At 40.7% G+C, this 16412-nt stretch overlaps 1 protein-coding gene across 5 annotated transcripts in view; it reads left to right on the plus strand.

The window, feature by feature from the left end:
- Positions 1–16412, plus strand: part of carmil3 (capping protein regulator and myosin 1 linker 3) — a 214089-nt gene that overhangs the window by 17994 nt on the left and 179683 nt on the right. For all 5 annotated transcript variants that reach the window (XM_041804349.1, XM_041804345.1, XM_041804346.1 and 2 more), the window contains 2 exons: positions 1403–1662; positions 15430–15524. In XM_041804349.1, the coding sequence (XP_041660283.1) occupies positions 1605–1662; positions 15430–15524 (153 nt within the window). In that variant the 5' untranslated portion in view covers positions 1403–1604. The remainder of the gene's footprint in view (positions 1–1402; positions 1663–15429; positions 15525–16412) is intronic.

The following is a 16412-nucleotide window of genomic DNA, read 5'->3' on the forward strand; positions in this document are numbered from 1 at the left end:
GAAAAAAGTGTTATTCTGCTTTTAATTGCTACTTTGTTCAAAATGAGCTCAGCATACCTGCTCAGCACCAAAAATATGTCATGATAGATCTCAATGTACTGTATATTGATAGAACAGAGGCATTAAATGTGCCAGAAATCATCAAATTTGGGCATTTCTGACCATTTTGTAAACAGTTCAGTAAATCAGCAAATTCAGTCCTGGTCCAGTGCAGGGGCAGAGCCAGACATATTTAAACATATTAAAATTAAAATGTGCAGAGCTAGGGGGTGGCTTATGGGGCTTCAGCCCCAAATGTTTTCTTAAAAGCCCCCAATCTTTCAGGTTGGTTTTAAGTATGATGCAAATGTCCTTGCTGATCATAGTTTTGAAATGTAATTTTTAAAAGCAATTTAAAAAATCAGATTGTTTTGTTTTACTTTAAAGAACGCATGTACAGAGGAGGATTAGGGACAGTTAACCAAAAAATTTGGTATGCATTTTCTTATTCTGAGGCCCCGTCCACACGGAAACGAATTTGGCGTTTCATCCACACGGAAACGGCGTTTTGGGTGACTGTAAAGGATACTTTCTGAAAACGGGTCCCAGAGTGCATAAATCCGTAAACGACTACTGTTTCATCTCCGTGTGGACGGCTATCCACATCTTTCTTGAAACGATTACGTCACACAGAGCGTAGCTCTCGTACGACGCCTGCGTGGGTCCGACCAAAACAACAATGGCTGAATACAGGGTTGTGTTCGTGCTGCAGAAGCTACTGAGCTTGTTATGGATTTTATAGCAAAATCTGTTGCTCCTTTACCACCACCAGGAAACGCATTCACCATATGTACTTAAATCTAACGCAGATATAAACCAGATCTTCTTCTCTCATTTGGCGAATGTCCGTGGCAGTGTTACAGCGAAATTTTTTTGTTAAATGTCCCTAATCCTCCTCTGTACATGCATTCTTAAAAGTAAAAACAAAAAAAACATTATGATTGTTATTAAAATTGCTTCAAAAATTACATTTCCACGCTGTGCAAGGATATTAACACCATACTTAAAACCAGCTTGAAAGATTGGGGGCTTTTAAGAAAACATTCGGGGCTGAAGCCCCATAAGCCACCCCCTAGCTCCGCCCATCTCATGCCTCTCGTTTTTTAATGGTTTGCAAAAAGTGGTATCTATTTTACTCAGTTCAGGTCTTGAAACGTCTTTCATTTGATTTTTAAATGCGTGTGAAACCCTGTCACTATTTTTGCAAGTTTGGTCCATTCGTCTGTAATCCATTTACTCAGCTGTGAACAAAATACTGGAAAAAACATAGCTCCTGTTCCTCTACTTTCATTCCTCTGTGCAACTCAAAACTCACTTCCCTGCCTCCCTCTCTCTCTCTCTCTCTCTCTCTCTCATGCTGGAGTGCTGAGTCGGAGGCGCTCCTCGGGTTTTTGCCAGTGCGCAGCGCTGCACTGCTTCACATCTCACTGTACGGACTGTTGCTGCGCCCGGAGCACCTGCAGGCGCGGAGGAAAGAGGGACACAAAAAGTGCACTTCGGGGACGTTCTTCCAGTTATTCACTGAGGAAAGGAGAAGGGGTCGGACCGGCGTGGAGGAGCGCACCATGGCCGCAAAGGAGAGCACAGCGGCGGGCTTCGTCAACGTCAGCAGGGAAATCACAGGTGAGCTCCAACGTGACTTTTACGGGGGGGGGGAAGTAAAGATGAGGAAGAGGAGCTGTTTAAGGACGCGTGGGGTTAGTTTGTCTTCACTCCGCTGCTCTCTAAATCATTGCTTTCTAGTACATTTGAAAGGAGTTATCACCGCAGGCGAGCGCAGGAAATGTCTCCCCAGGCAATACCAGAGTTAATGGCTATGTAGATGCTCGGGAAGATTGTAATCCCATCGATCTCTGAGCCTCGGTGTTCACTTTCAGATTGATTTGATATTAGAGATGCGCCGTGAAATTTATCGGGCACCAGAGTCCCGTAGAGCTGTCAGAGTTATTTTAAGTGATCCTGTGCGTGTCGCGGTTTTCTATGTGCATTCATTAGGAGTTCTCATCTCTTTCTCTCCTCCCTGCATGTGTGAGCGTGGGAGTTATTGTGCGACTGGGAGCACTTTGCGTGCAGTAGGCAGCATGTGTTCAGCTGCTCACTGGCTCAACCTCTTCATGCTGGGTAGATTGGACAATTGACCCTTTATCAAGCCCCGCCCTCACCAGGAAGTGACCTTTTGACAAGCCTTGCCCTCTTTGATCACTATTAAGAGGTTGACCTATTCTCTTGTTGAAATAACCTGCAATTTGACTAACTTTTAGCTGTACTCAACTGATTTGCTTCTTTTGTAAACCTGACCTCAGTGAAAGAGTAAAACAAAGATACAGTTGGATGAATGAAGATAACACGAAGTCTTGAAGAACTTCGTGAAACATACTATCAGTGTTTGATGCTAGAAATCCTCTGACAGCACATCAAAGTCCTCAGTGTGTAAAAAGAGAGAAACAAGACTTACAATGAATTATGATCTGCCTTACCAGACCAACATTGATGTCAAGTTCTGAGATGATGTTAATGCTAGTTAGCATACTTCAGACTAGAAACATTAACACTGCATTATGCTAACATTACTAGCAAGTATAACTAGGGATGCACAGATGCATTGATTCAGTATTGGTATTGGCCATTATTGGCCCTTTTGACGGACAAAGGTCATCTGTAAAAAAAAAAAAAAAAAAAAAACAGACAAAAACCAATGTATGTAGTTGGTATTTATATGTTGTATCTTTTCAATTTAAATCTTGCATTTAACACAAATACAGCTGATATACAGAAGAAATTCATGATTGGGCAAAAGATGTATCTGTTGGGATAACTGATCTGTTTTCTTGGTCAGTTGTGAGCAAAAAATGTTGCCATTGTGGGAGTCTTGCGCCAAAAAAGTGACTAAAAATGATCGACATCGGTATGCGTCATCCGAGGGAAAGCCGGAACAATGTAAGACACCATTGTGTTAGCTGAGCAGCTCCTAACTCAGCAGCGCCGATCTAAAAACATCTTGCACCGACAACTAAAGGTAACAAACCTATTAGTGAGACTATAGGGATTATGGTGATGGGCGAATTTGCCAAAATGTTGAAGTATCCTTTTAAGCATTGTTATCAGGTAGGTATGCGTAAGGTTAGCTGGTAAATTGTTCAATTTGTACATCAAATTAGCCGGTTTAAGATTTGTGAGTTGGTTAAAGTAATAATGTATAATTTTTTATATATTTTTTAGAAACACAGCATGACGTGCTATTTCATGCCTGAAATCAAGCTTGATTTAAAACTGTAATGTAGCCTCCTGCCACTTGCAGCCGCTGTAGCTTAAGTTCATGGCCACTGCCAGAGTTTTCCCCAAGCATTTCGCCTGATGTTAACATGAGAAGCTTAGCAGTATAGCAGCTAGCAGCTAGCCTGTTGTTCTAGTGTGTTATGGCTGTTTTTTAACAAAACGTTGAAATCAAATTGCATGTTGGCTTCTGAAGGTTTTACTCACGTACAACTATTTAACCGAAATGACAAGTAATGGCATTAGGCGTGACATTAATCTGCAAAGCCAAACAAAAGCTGGCAGGGCTAACTGCTAACTTTAGCCACACTTGACTCATCATACTAGGCTCACATCTTGTACCCACTGACACAATAATCCTGTGATGAATTTGACTGTGTTCTAAGCATTATCTATTAAACTAGTCGGTTAAAGGCTGAATGTTAAAGGGATACTTCAACATTTTGGCAAATTCACCAATTGCCATAATCCCTATAGTCTTAGTAATAGGTTTGTTTCCTTTAGTTGTTGGTGCAAGCTGTTTTTAGATCTGGGGGGCTGATATGCCAGCCGCTCAGCTAAGGCTATGGAGACCCATGGTATTTCCGGCTTTCCCTCATCAAACTTATCAAATACACAATCCAACAACTCCAAAACACTCTTGTGGACAAGCTGTGACCTACACATCCACCACGCAATGAAATAATAACGTATAATTATGTAACATTACAATACATGAAGCAAACACTCGGAACTACTTTCTTGAGTAAACCACTGGGCGGAGTGACACAGTGCGCACCTCAGGCAGTGCCGTAGTTACTTGGTTTCACCTGGACTATCATTGGCTGGACATAGCAGAAACGGCTTCTTCTCAAGTTTTGTTGACGGAGGTACCTGCACTAAACGTGCGCTTTTGAAATCACCCAGCCCAGCAGCCATGTCTGGAGCGTAGTTCCGTCTTTGCATTTTCCTCTAAAACAACTTTGTCTCGTAATGTTCCATGATTATTTCTATGTGTGCTGAATTTGTATTAATATTTTGCATATTTGTTAATGATATAGAAGTGTTAAATTTATTAGAAATGCTTTAAAACAGCATTAAAACTTTCAATTTAATTGTGTCATTCTTAATCTAGCACATTTGAGTGCTGATGAGTGCAAAAATAAACATTTCATCTTCTCATATCAGCACTCAAATGTTTGTAAGAGTGCTCTGAAGTGTTCTTAGATTTTCTTTCTACCAAAGAAGAACTAACAGATTAAAAAAGTTTGGTGGAAATTGGTCAAAATCTTCTTTAAATGGTGTAAGAGGAATTTCCTCTTGAGAGTTGTTGGTGAATGACGCTCAGTGTTCAAAACTGCCTTGTCCTGAGGAGTCGTATTGGCTATAAAACTCTTAATGAGCTCACATTTATCACCAAGGTTTTCACATTTCATTCACTGCACTAAACACTGAGAAAGCACTAGGTGATACGCATTTTGTAGTCTGTGATAAATTGAATTTTTCACACAGTAAACCCATGTCACATCTGTAACATCAGGATAGTGTGAGTGCTGTCAGATTCAAGGAGAAGTGGAGAGTAAAGGACTTGGGGAGTTTTTTTTTTTTTTTTACTTTTCAATTGGATCCAAACTCTGAGAGAAGTATGGATGGATGATAAGGTGTTAAGTAGGTGTGTCTCTTACAGATAATTATCCAGACGCAGCGAGTTAAATCCCGCTGTTTACCAGCTCAACCTGTCCAAGCCCCGTCTGTCTGGCGATAAGAGCCAGGCTGCATTAGGACATTAGCACACCTGCTAGTGGAGCGCAAGAAAGGGAGGGGGGCAGATGGATGTTCATGTGAAGGAGTGAGTGAGCAGATCCATCAAAGTGTCAAAATGACAGTGGGGATATGAAAGGAATTGAAGGTGAGAAAGGAATCCATCTTGCTTGTTCCTTTTCTTCTACCCCCTCCCATCATGCGCTTCTTCACCCCTTTGAGAGCAGATGCCGAGGTCACAGCAGCAGGCCTCGAGGGGGGGAATCGCAGAGTGTGTTAAAAGGTTTAAGCGATTGGGTCTTACCAAGCTTAATGTCAATAACTCTGTTTGTCTTTGGCTGATCCTGCCTTCGATCTGTCGGTGTCATCCCCCCCCGTCTACCCCACCTCCGTCAAATTCCTGCCTCCTCCGTGCTCCCCTCATCTGTCGCTGCTCACTCGAGTGCAAGAGCCGACTTCATGGTACTTTCTGGATGTGGAAAGTGAGAAACATGAGTGAAGGAGTTGGGAGAATGTGACACAGCATGACGTGCTGTTTCTCCATCTGGTTTCTCACATTTAGCTTGAAATGTGAATATCACAAACAGCTTGCAGGCATATGTGTGTGTTCACAATCCGAGGATATAGGTTGACATTGTGTTTGTGAGGAGCAGGTTGCATTATTCTTGTTGTTGTGGAGGAGGAGGTGTAAATGGAGGGGGCCTCTGGTGCGGATCAGTGAGCTTCAGCGGGGTCAGCCGTGTACTGAGGTGGAGCTGAGGCCCCTAAAGATGGCAGCTCTGCATCTTGTAGATGGTTCCATTGAGAGGAGCCGGGCTTGTTCTTTTCTTTCTCTGAGGCTAAAAATAGCCCAGTTATGAGTCTTTTTCAGCTTGAGGATTTGCATGTGTGTCGTTGACTGTCCTCATGTCTGAGTCTTTGTAGCTGTCTTTATGTCTCTGTGACTGCTCATCCCTGTGAGTCTGCCTTTATAGAAATAATCCACCAGTCTGTCCTTAAGCTGGAAATCAAAGATAAATCAAAATGACGGCATCATCAGAATCCCTTTGGTGATTTTGTTGCAGCTACCAGGACAGTAAACAACAGATACACGGCTAAATTCCAATACTGTAGAACTGTTTTACATGGAAAATGTTGGGCAAAAGCTCTCAGATTAAAATGATTGCTTTCTATGACAAAGTCAAAAAAAAGTCACCTGCTGCTATTCGAACTCAAAGGACAGTGTGTCCAGATTTGAACCATAAACCGTGGCTGTAATAGGGGTGCTGATGTCCTAGCAGTTATAAATGAGGGCTGTAGTCCTCCAAATGTGCAGCAAGGCACACTCTCCTACTTTTCCATCTAGGTATAAGTGTTGAAATATGGTCACGGCATCTGATACCTGCCAGACTGAAATATAACACAGGTTTTGATGCTTCATTTCAGTACCCTGCCACCCTGACGCAACCCCCCTGCCACTCCAAATGAAAGGCATGAAAATATGCTATGGAATTCGTGTGATTTATGCGCGCTCACTTTATCTTAGCAGAGCATGAACGTCTTTTAATCTTTTTGTTGTCCCGACCAATGTCTGTGCTCTGCCAGTGTTTTACTACCAAGGACACAGTCACACTGACTGACACATTTATTTTATTATTTCATACAAAGCCAGTAGCCTCTATGAGATTTTCTTGAGCCTCTTGCATCGAAAGGTTAGACCCATTTCATTTTCTTATCCTATGTTCTACTGGCAAGGTGTTTCTCTGAATAATCTGTGATACTATTGGGACAGCTTTTAATCACTAGCTGATTTTAAACACACTTTCTTTTCTCTTAAAATTATTAATAAGGCACTGGCATTGTTTGAAAGTATTGCTTTAGCATTGGTGTTGGGGGGGGGGAATAAAGGTGGGAACCCCTAACTAGATCTTTGCAAAGGTAGCTGTAATGGCCAAATTTAAAAGTTGAGACTGAGAGGACCAAATATTTAAGAAGATGTAAGCAATTAAACAGCACAAGCGATATAAAGGGACTTTCATCATTTAAAAGTATTGATTTAGCATTCGTATGAGTAAAAACCCAAATACCCTACCCTAATGTCAACTCACCTCTCTATAGGTGCTTTCAAATTAGGTTTGATTATTCCAAACTGTACGGCGTGATTCCTACCCCTTCTCCTCTCTGGCTTGCTTTCACAAAAGCAACATTGATCTATGCCCCGGCCCTCTTGCGCATGTACTCAGTCTGATACAGCAGGTGGCGGTATGCACGTAGCTGGTTTATGAACCAAAGAGAAGAAAAAGAAAAAGGCGGCATTGCAACTTCTCAGGTTATGACCTGAGTGATGACTGTGTTTTAACCTGGCTAAAAAAAGTCCATCCTACTACCATGGATGTTTAAAAATCACTTTTTAAGATGCCAGCAAAGTTGCTTTTCGTATCTGCACATCTACGTGCCGCTCAGAGGATCAAATGGGATTGCACTTCTTGGATACAACAGTTTTTAAGTTGACATGGGATCTGTATTGTCTGGGCATTGCATTTTACTCACTCCAACTTGTGTTAATCTGTAGGTGAGTCATAACAGACTGTTTGTTGACTTGATTCTGATGGTTTCCACCTTTTATTGAGGAAAAATGTGGACAAACTGCCACGCCATGGAAAAAAGTTTAGTTTATACGATAACATTTTATAGCTGATACCAACACTCTGTCCCGTTTCTGGGCGTGGCTGCATTCACATTTCATCCGAAGGCTGCCAGAGTCCACTTTAATTGTGTCCGAGACCACCTCCCCAAGTGGGCCCAGGCTTGTTGCCCGTGCACAGTTCATTTGCATGCATACTGACCAATCGAACTGGACTTTGGGCTCAGGTGCACTCAGATCCGGGACCAGGCCCTTAGTTTGAATGTCACTTAAATAAAGGTGAAAACTCCAAACAAGATTGCAAAGGTAGCTGTCATGGTCAAATTTAGAGGTAGGTGACATGGTGAAGAAAACCCAGCGTAAGCCCCTTCACACTCAAACAAATCTCCTGAATACTTAAATGCAAACGGACATTTTTCATCCTGACTTTGACTGGACTTTTCCAATAAGGCCCAAAGTATGTTTTACACTTGAGGTTAGGCTACACTGGTTTGAAAATGCTTCAGGAAATATTTCCACAACACTGATAATAACTTTATTTGTATAGCACTTTTAAAAACAAGGTTTCACAAAGTGCTTTGACGTGCAGAAGCAAACAGAAGGATGAATCAACAAAACCCCAACAAAAGACAAAGAAAACAGAACGAAAGACACCCAACAACATCAGCAGCACCTTAACAAAAACCTGAGAACAGCATCATAAGACATCAAGAACCCAGACGTCACAAGATGCCAAGCAAACTCAGCCATCATAGACTTCACAGCCATCATATCACATGACATCATATGTACCATATAAACAATAGGAGCCCAGGTAACACAGAAACCCAGCCTCAAGGTTGAGACAAAGAGAACTAAAAATTTAACAAGATGTGAGCAATTAAATGAGAAACAAAGAGGTAAAAACAAAACAATAGATAAAAACATAATTCTAGAAAATTCACTGTGAACATTGACTGTGATGTTCTTGGACTGGCCTGCATTCATGGACAGTATAGTGAACCACTAGTGCAGTTTCTGTGCTCATAAGTGTCATTATGGCTATGTTCAAACTGTAGGAATTAATGCTCTGTTGGGATCTTTTCTCAAATCAGATCGTTTTATTTGGTTGTTCAAACTGCAGTTGAATTCCAAAAGATCAGATTTGTGTCTGATTTAGAACCATGTGTGACCAAGTGGCCTAAATCTGATATTAAAAGATCAGATTCTGTGTGACTTGTGCTATTCACATTTTCAAACATTCATATTATAAAAAGAAATTCAAGAAGTTTTTATGATACCATGAATATGTTGACATTTGTCCAAAGCATTCTTATAAAGTGTTGTAAAGCAGCCTTTGTTGCTTCTAGTGTTGGAGTTAATCTAATTACCTTCAGGGTGTCAGGCTCTACAATAACACATTAGTTTGCAGTTGCTTTGTATTAGGTTGTACTTTAAAGGGCAATAAAAATGACTGCAAAAAGGCGTTTAAGTTTAACAATAGTGCCACTATTGCACTAAATAGGAGTACAGTTATACAACTTGAAACTTTGAAACCAGTACTTTAAAAACTTCAGGTTTTGTATTTTTTTATATACTTGATATTTGTATGTTTTGAATATAAAATACACTTTTCAAAACCGTCTTTATTCTCTGCATTTTCCTTGATAACCAAGCAAGTACACTCATGATACCATTTATGTAATATATCGCAATGCAATCACAAATGTTGTCTAGTAAAACTGCGCATTATTATGAAATCCTGCAGCACTAGTTGCCTCTGTGTTGTTCTTTCATTAACATGTCTTGTCTCCTGACCCATCCCCCCGGTGCCTGACAGGGACAGTCTGACACTGCGAGAAGCATGTGTGACCAACCCACTAAGGAATATTTCAGGGGCAGTTCACCTTTAATTTCTGAGTGGGTATTATAATATGAAGTGTCAAAGATTTTTAAGCTATTGAAATCCTCCGTGGCCGCTACCAGTCAGTTGAATTCAGAGGTGCAGAGATTGTGAGGATAAGGGCCAATGGCAATTTTTAAAATAACTGTTTTTCTAATGGCTGCTTCTGATGTTGATGTTCTTTTTATCATTTCTTTTGGTGTAACATTTCTGCTGTTTTCTTTCATGTTTGATCATGAAAACAGATCAGAGCTCATCTAACAGGTGACTTCTTCTCCTAAGTAAAAATCTCTCATGTGATTGGGTATTCCAGAAGCCAGTGTTAAGTGATAGGACACAGCAGAAAAATCCTGGCTACTGATATCTATCTAAACCACATTTTTTGCTAATGGGTGGTGTTTGTCTTAGAAGGCTGATATCTGCCAGTACAGATGTTAAACTGATGCATTTGTGCACCCTTTGTTAAAATTAGCTCTCTTCTGATCAGACTCAGGGTGGACTGAAAAACAAAGGAAAATAAGATGTAGCCCATCCACTGCCTCGAGCAGAGTTAGGAAGCTGTCCACAGAGGGCTGGACTTCTTTCAAACACCACCAGCTACTTTAAACCCTTACTAGCAGTGATTTAACATCAGTTGAGGACAATTTCACACTCCAGACCAACTAAAAATCTTTAAAACATCTTCTCTTACCTGACTGAGTTACATTTCTCTCTTTTAGGAGACTTCTTGTTTCTATCCATCTCTATCTGAGTTTCTCTGCTCTCCATAAAGGCACAGTGGAATCACAGCTGTATGAACTAGAGCTTTAGACCTCTAAAGATTTCCTTTTTAATCAGTTAAAAGATGAATAAGACACTGTCAATAAGTTTGAAAACTTACTTTTTCATCGTTGTCTTTATTATTTTCTCAGTTAATAGATTAGTTTTAATCATTTTTAAATTGTAAAAAAAAATGTTGATTTTTATCTTAAAAGCTACTGCTGATGTTAGAATGTTTAGTCTTCTATCACATATGGTTAATAATGCAAATTCTTCACATATTGTTACCATCATTAACGACATCATAGCCATGTTGTTTTTCTCTCTTTCTGCACCTTCCTCTTCTACTTTCTCCACCTCTTTCTATCTTTCTGCATCTTTTTCCTTCCCTTTTTTTGATTAAGATGGATATCGACATTTTGAATCAACTCTTTGAATCTACCTCTCAGCTCGAATCTCGTTCTGCTTCAGCTGAATTGTGCCTTTGGTCATAGCACTGCATGAACTTATTCTGATCACTTCCATGTCCATGTGGGCTGAAATGCTACACTTGACAATTCATTCTTGACCTTTTATTCTGTGGGCTGAAAAATCCACGTGTCAAGGCCAACCATTCCCGCTGTGGTAATGATGGTGCTGGAGAGAGCTGTCTCACTCCAAACTCTCCCACAGGTATTTGTACATGGCTGTTAAAGATTCAATACGCTGCTTTAGGCACATTACTGACCTTATTAAGCAGATTGGGTGTCAGCCCTGTCCAATAAAAATCTACTTCTCAGCCACTTTTGTAATAAAATTCAATAACTTACTTTTGTGAAGTTGCACAAAGCTGTCAGGCATTTTAGGCAACACAGAATCCCTCTGTGCGCCATGTTTACTTTTTATCAATACTGGTTATCTTTATTTTTCAAGTTTTTCTTTATTACAAAACAAATCCTAGAAATGAACAGATAGTTGTGGAAAAAACCTAAGCACAAGACCAGATGAAAGTCAGATTGATTTACTGAATCGACTCAATAAATCTTGAAAATTAAATACTAATCAGTTTTATTATCTTTGTTTTTGTTGGTAAAAAAATGAAATTGCCACAATTTTCTCTCCAGGTAAAAAGAGAGCCAGCTTTGTAACAGAGAAAATCTGGCTCTGTGCTCAACAGTCCAGGTCTACCCTCTAATCTCACTTTGTGGTACACCCCTCTGGGCATTATCATAAAAGCCAGTGCGTATGATGCACTTTCATATCTAATTTTTCATCTAAGAGACTGGCTGCATCCTATATACAGACCAATATAACAAGAGTATGAAGAGCAGTGACATGTGCTGTCATGACTACAAGTGCAGCCACCACCATCACACACTGCATGAGATGCTATTGATCATCCTTTCCTGTTCATTGTGTAGTCCTAGTGCTTACTTCAAATCTCAGAATGTGCAGGGATGAATACAGATACAGACTGGGATAGTGAGCGTTGGCGCTACTTTATAAGAGGGTTTTGCCCTAATTTAGTCATAATTCTGCATCTAAAGAAACTGGAGTATACTGTTAAGTAAAAGCCTTGTGGAGTGCTCTTGATTGAAAAGACTCAGAGACTACAAGGGACCAGAGAAGGTGGGCAGCTTGTGGGCTGTGATTCTGTACCTTACATCACTGCAGGCTGAGAGCTCAACTGCTCTATTGAAGTAAGCAGAAGTGAAAACTCTGCTAACTGTGATACTCTCTAAATGTCGTCAGTTATCGATCAACTCATGTCTTCATAAAGTTTTCAAAGAAACATGTCTTACTTAAATGTCATCAGCCATTTCCAGCAACGCTCAAAGTTGCAATTAGTTGAACAGGCCGCCCCACTGGGACGAGGTGCTGCACTTGATATGTATATTTCGTGTCTGCTTTTATTCTGTTCTGCTTGTTGCAGTATCCTGTACAGCACTTTGGAGACTTTGTGTTGGTAAAATGTGCTATACAAATAAAGTTGGATTGGAGTTGGATTGGATATAGAGGGAATCCAGTCTCCTAGAATTGGTTTTACATAAGCGAGCGTCTGCCTTAAGTGTGAAGCTGGTGTGAGTGTTACAGTAGCAGTGTCACCTGTTGTCTCAACGTTTTACATTCAGGAGACACAAACGCTGCATACACAGTGCTCAGACTACTGATATTTTTTTTAAGTTAACTTGAATGCAGATTATTCAAAGAAATGAGAAAACTTCTCATTAAAGTCAGAAGTGGTAGCATTATGTGCTTCAGGTCACATGACTAACATCACACGTCCTGCAATGTGGCTATCATGCATGCACACATCACCATAGCTCTGTGAAGTAATTTATCATTAAACCCTAGTGGAAAGAGCTACAATGCAGCACAGGACAAGTGGATTTAGTGGAATGCCTTTGTAATCATTGTACAGCTAGACAGTTTGAAGTAGGGATGACATCAGTATTGGCAGATATGAGCATTTCTGATATACTGGTGGTTAATATTGGCCTTTAATAGCTGAAAATGTTGGCAGTGTGCACAAATTATTCTGCAGAGTTGCATGAAGGGCAAACAGATCTATGGCAGTTGAAGTTTTTTTCTTTGATCATCCTCATTCTTTAAACTTCAAAGTGCATTTTTTAGGGCTTAAGTTTTAGGTCTGAAATACATTTTTAAACATCATAACAATATGGTCATCGGCTAAAATGAATCTGTAAATGAGAAATCTGAGAGAGCCTTCAGAACAGTCTGTGACTAGCAAGTGGCATCAGGATTTTAGGGATGTGTGTGGTTAGCCGGCTAAATGGTTAGGTTAGCATATCAAATTAGCCAGTGCAAGATTTACAAGTCAGTTGAACTAATTACCAACCTTTTTTTTTTTTTTTTTTTAATAAAAAGGGCCCTAAAATCCTCTTTTGTTAAACTGTAAATTAAGCCTCCTGCCACTATAAGCTGCTGTAGCTTCAGTGGATGGCTGCTGCCTTCCTGTTAGAGCTTTCCAGGGCACTTCGCCGGACATTAACATGAGAAGCTTAGTGGTAACATGACGTTTTTTTTTTTAACTGGCAAATGGAAATTTTGTGTTATGTAGGCTGTTGAGGGTTATACTCACATTTATACCATGGTCTTGGTGAATACTTGATTCTGATTGGCTCTGGAAATTCCATAGGTGTCCATTAACTTCTGATATATGGACACCATTCAAACTTCACAAGTAGTTCTGGTCAACAAATCATTACACTGTTCCAAATTAATGTGCAGCAGCCGTTAGCCGTTACTCCGCCGTTACTATAGCAAGCTGGGACAATTATATTTTCTGAGCAGGGAGTACAGCTTTGCCAGCCTAGGAGCCTGCAGACCGGCATCAACCGTCACTTAACTGACATAAATAAAATGACAGACTCCAGGTTTAAGACCAGTAATGTAAGATGGTCCTATCTTCTATGTCCAACGTACGCTTTGTTTCCAGGCTCACCTTAACACTGAGAGGTGAGTGTCACAAAAAAACCTCACTTCCCTCCTGTTCTAACCTCTATAAACTATTGTCAGAAGATTCAAATAACACAAACAAAAGAAAAGAAGCTATTATTTCTTTGTAGAGCCAAAGATAACACTTCTGATAAACCGGCATGATAATATCTGATAAATATTGACGTGTCTGACAGACAATCAGCACCTGCAGGACGTGGACAGCTCCGTTTCACGTCTGTGACCTTGTAGTGCAGAAGGGGGAATTATTCTGTTTATTCAAACAGCTGGTCTTCTAAAACTAAACTTTCTATCAGATGACTGTTCCTGTTCATGTACAGGTTTATAGTCTGATCACAGATGACTCTCAGTCTCACTCATCTTCATGTCTTTTCATTGATAGAGCCATTCAGAAAGTGCGCTGAACAGACTAGTTTTTTGTTCTGTTGTGACTTCATATCTATGGTCCGCCCTATTTACTGGAGTACTGAATAACGTTTACATTCCCTAAGAACGTTATGGGATTGGATTGGCTATTCCTCTAGTTATTAGTCGAGCCCTCAGACGTTGCTAGGGGAAAGAAATTGTTGCTTTAGTAAAACTTTCTGTTTTGATCACAAAACATATGAAATTATGAATTAGTAGTTTTGTTAATAATTTTCGGTGGCAAGTGACCATGGTATAAGCACGTTAATGCCCTTCGAGGTGTCCAATTATCAGGGATTAATGGACTTCACGTTAGATGGTTCAGGCCGCCATGTCATTCCCTGATAATTGGACACCTCGTCTGGCATTAACCCTTTCATAACTCAACCAAAGTAAAAAGAAGCCACATTGCAAAGAGGGTTAAAGGCTGGCTGAGCTAGCTGTTTATGTTAGCTACACTCAATGAATCAGGCACACGTTGTACCTGCTGACACAACAAATCTGTGATGAATTTGACTGTTTTCTAAGCATTTTATCCTCTTTTGACTAGTAGGCTAAATGCAGTTCAAATGGGCATTTAGCTGAGTAGGGAAGTAGACGCCTGGGGACACTTTTACTGGATTTATGGTCAATTTTGATGCATTTATAGTCAATGTTAATGCCTGGGAGCAGCTTGTGTTTATCCTTTTTTGTGGGGTGTTTCTTTTTTTGGTCTGCTTTACCGAATTGTCCCTTAAGGGAATAATAAAGTTGTTTATTTGAATTTGAATTAAATTGAGTACTAAAACTTCCACCAATCTCAAACCCAGAACTTACTTTATGATTTTAATATCTCTAGCCACCAGGTACTCTCCTTATGTTTACATTTTGATTCATTATTCCATTTTTGTTCATTTGCCTGAGTAAGCTGATATCTAATTTTTGACGGTCACGTTTATCCCTTTTCATTTGGTCAGGCCATTTAAAGTTACATCGTCATGTAAGACAGAACAGAGTGATCCCTGCAGTGAGGTATGTAGGGATAAATAAAGAGCCCTAGTATATGAGCAGTCTTAGAAAATGTGTTTCCCTTCATCTAGGGTTTTCCCTCCATTTATCCCTCAGCTGCATATTTCAATTTATTAGTTTTTCCGTTAAAAGCTTTTTACAGCTTTCCCTGAGTGCATCTGGGGCCAGCTCTTTTCATTCTGTTATGTGTTTACATTATGTAATTAGCTCTCCTGTTTTATCCCCTTTTGTTTCTCTTCAGAGAGCATCAGGAAGGTGCTGGACAAGCAGGCCATTAAGTTTGTGCGAGCCGTCAAGCAGGACACGAGGAGCGGCAAAACAGAGGACAGAATCCTGGTGAGAGACGCCAACACCCTCACACACACCCACCCTTCCCCACTCTCCCCCCTGTCTGCTGTCACACCAGGTCATCTGAAAGAGATACTCATTGTTAAAGTGAAAGTGTCCTTTTCGTGTGAGGTGCTGAATATGGAACAGAAAGGCAGGGGCTTCCTCGCGGACAAAATGGGAAATCGATGGACATTAATTGGGACAAATTGAAAGAGCCATAAGAAGTCATGGATTACGCACAACAGCAGACGTGTTGAGAATCAGGCTTAAGACAGATGCTGCCTAAGAAGAGCAGAGTGGACACCATGCCATGGCCTACTGAGTCCGTCCTCAGAGTTTATTAGATGTGGCAGGATGGCCTTAATGCCATGGGCGAGAGTTTGCTCTGTGTGTGTAAGCCTGACATGGTGCGCGTTCAGAGGCATCAGTTATTGTTGTTTTTCCTTTGAAGAATCAGGCTGTTTGTGTGTTTGTGTTTGTGTGCCAGAGGGTGTGTGGGCAGCCTGTGATGAGTTAAAGAAGCGTGTGCAAGCCAAGCCTACCTCTCTTATTGAGAAATCGCCAAATAACCAGCCACAGAAATGACTGATCTGTTACTCACTTCTACAACAGTGTGTGCTCATTTCTGCCCCAGAGGACGACATAAAGGACACCCTGATAAGCCAATCAAAACTATTAATCAGGACTTGTTTCGGTTTTCAGTCTCTGCTATTATTCCTCCTCCCTGCCCTCGTCTCCATCCATCTCCATCATAACCACCCATCCCCTCTATTTTTGTCATCTCTTTGTTTCCTCTCTCCCTCCCTCCCTATCTGTCCATCTCAATTATCCTCCACCCCATCATCACCCTCCACCCCCCTCTCACCACCACCACCACGCCACTCGCCCCTCTCA

Source organism: Cheilinus undulatus, linkage group 13 (assembly GCF_018320785.1).
Source record: "Cheilinus undulatus linkage group 13, ASM1832078v1, whole genome shotgun sequence".
NCBI lineage: Eukaryota > Metazoa > Chordata > Actinopteri > Labriformes > Labridae > Cheilinus > Cheilinus undulatus.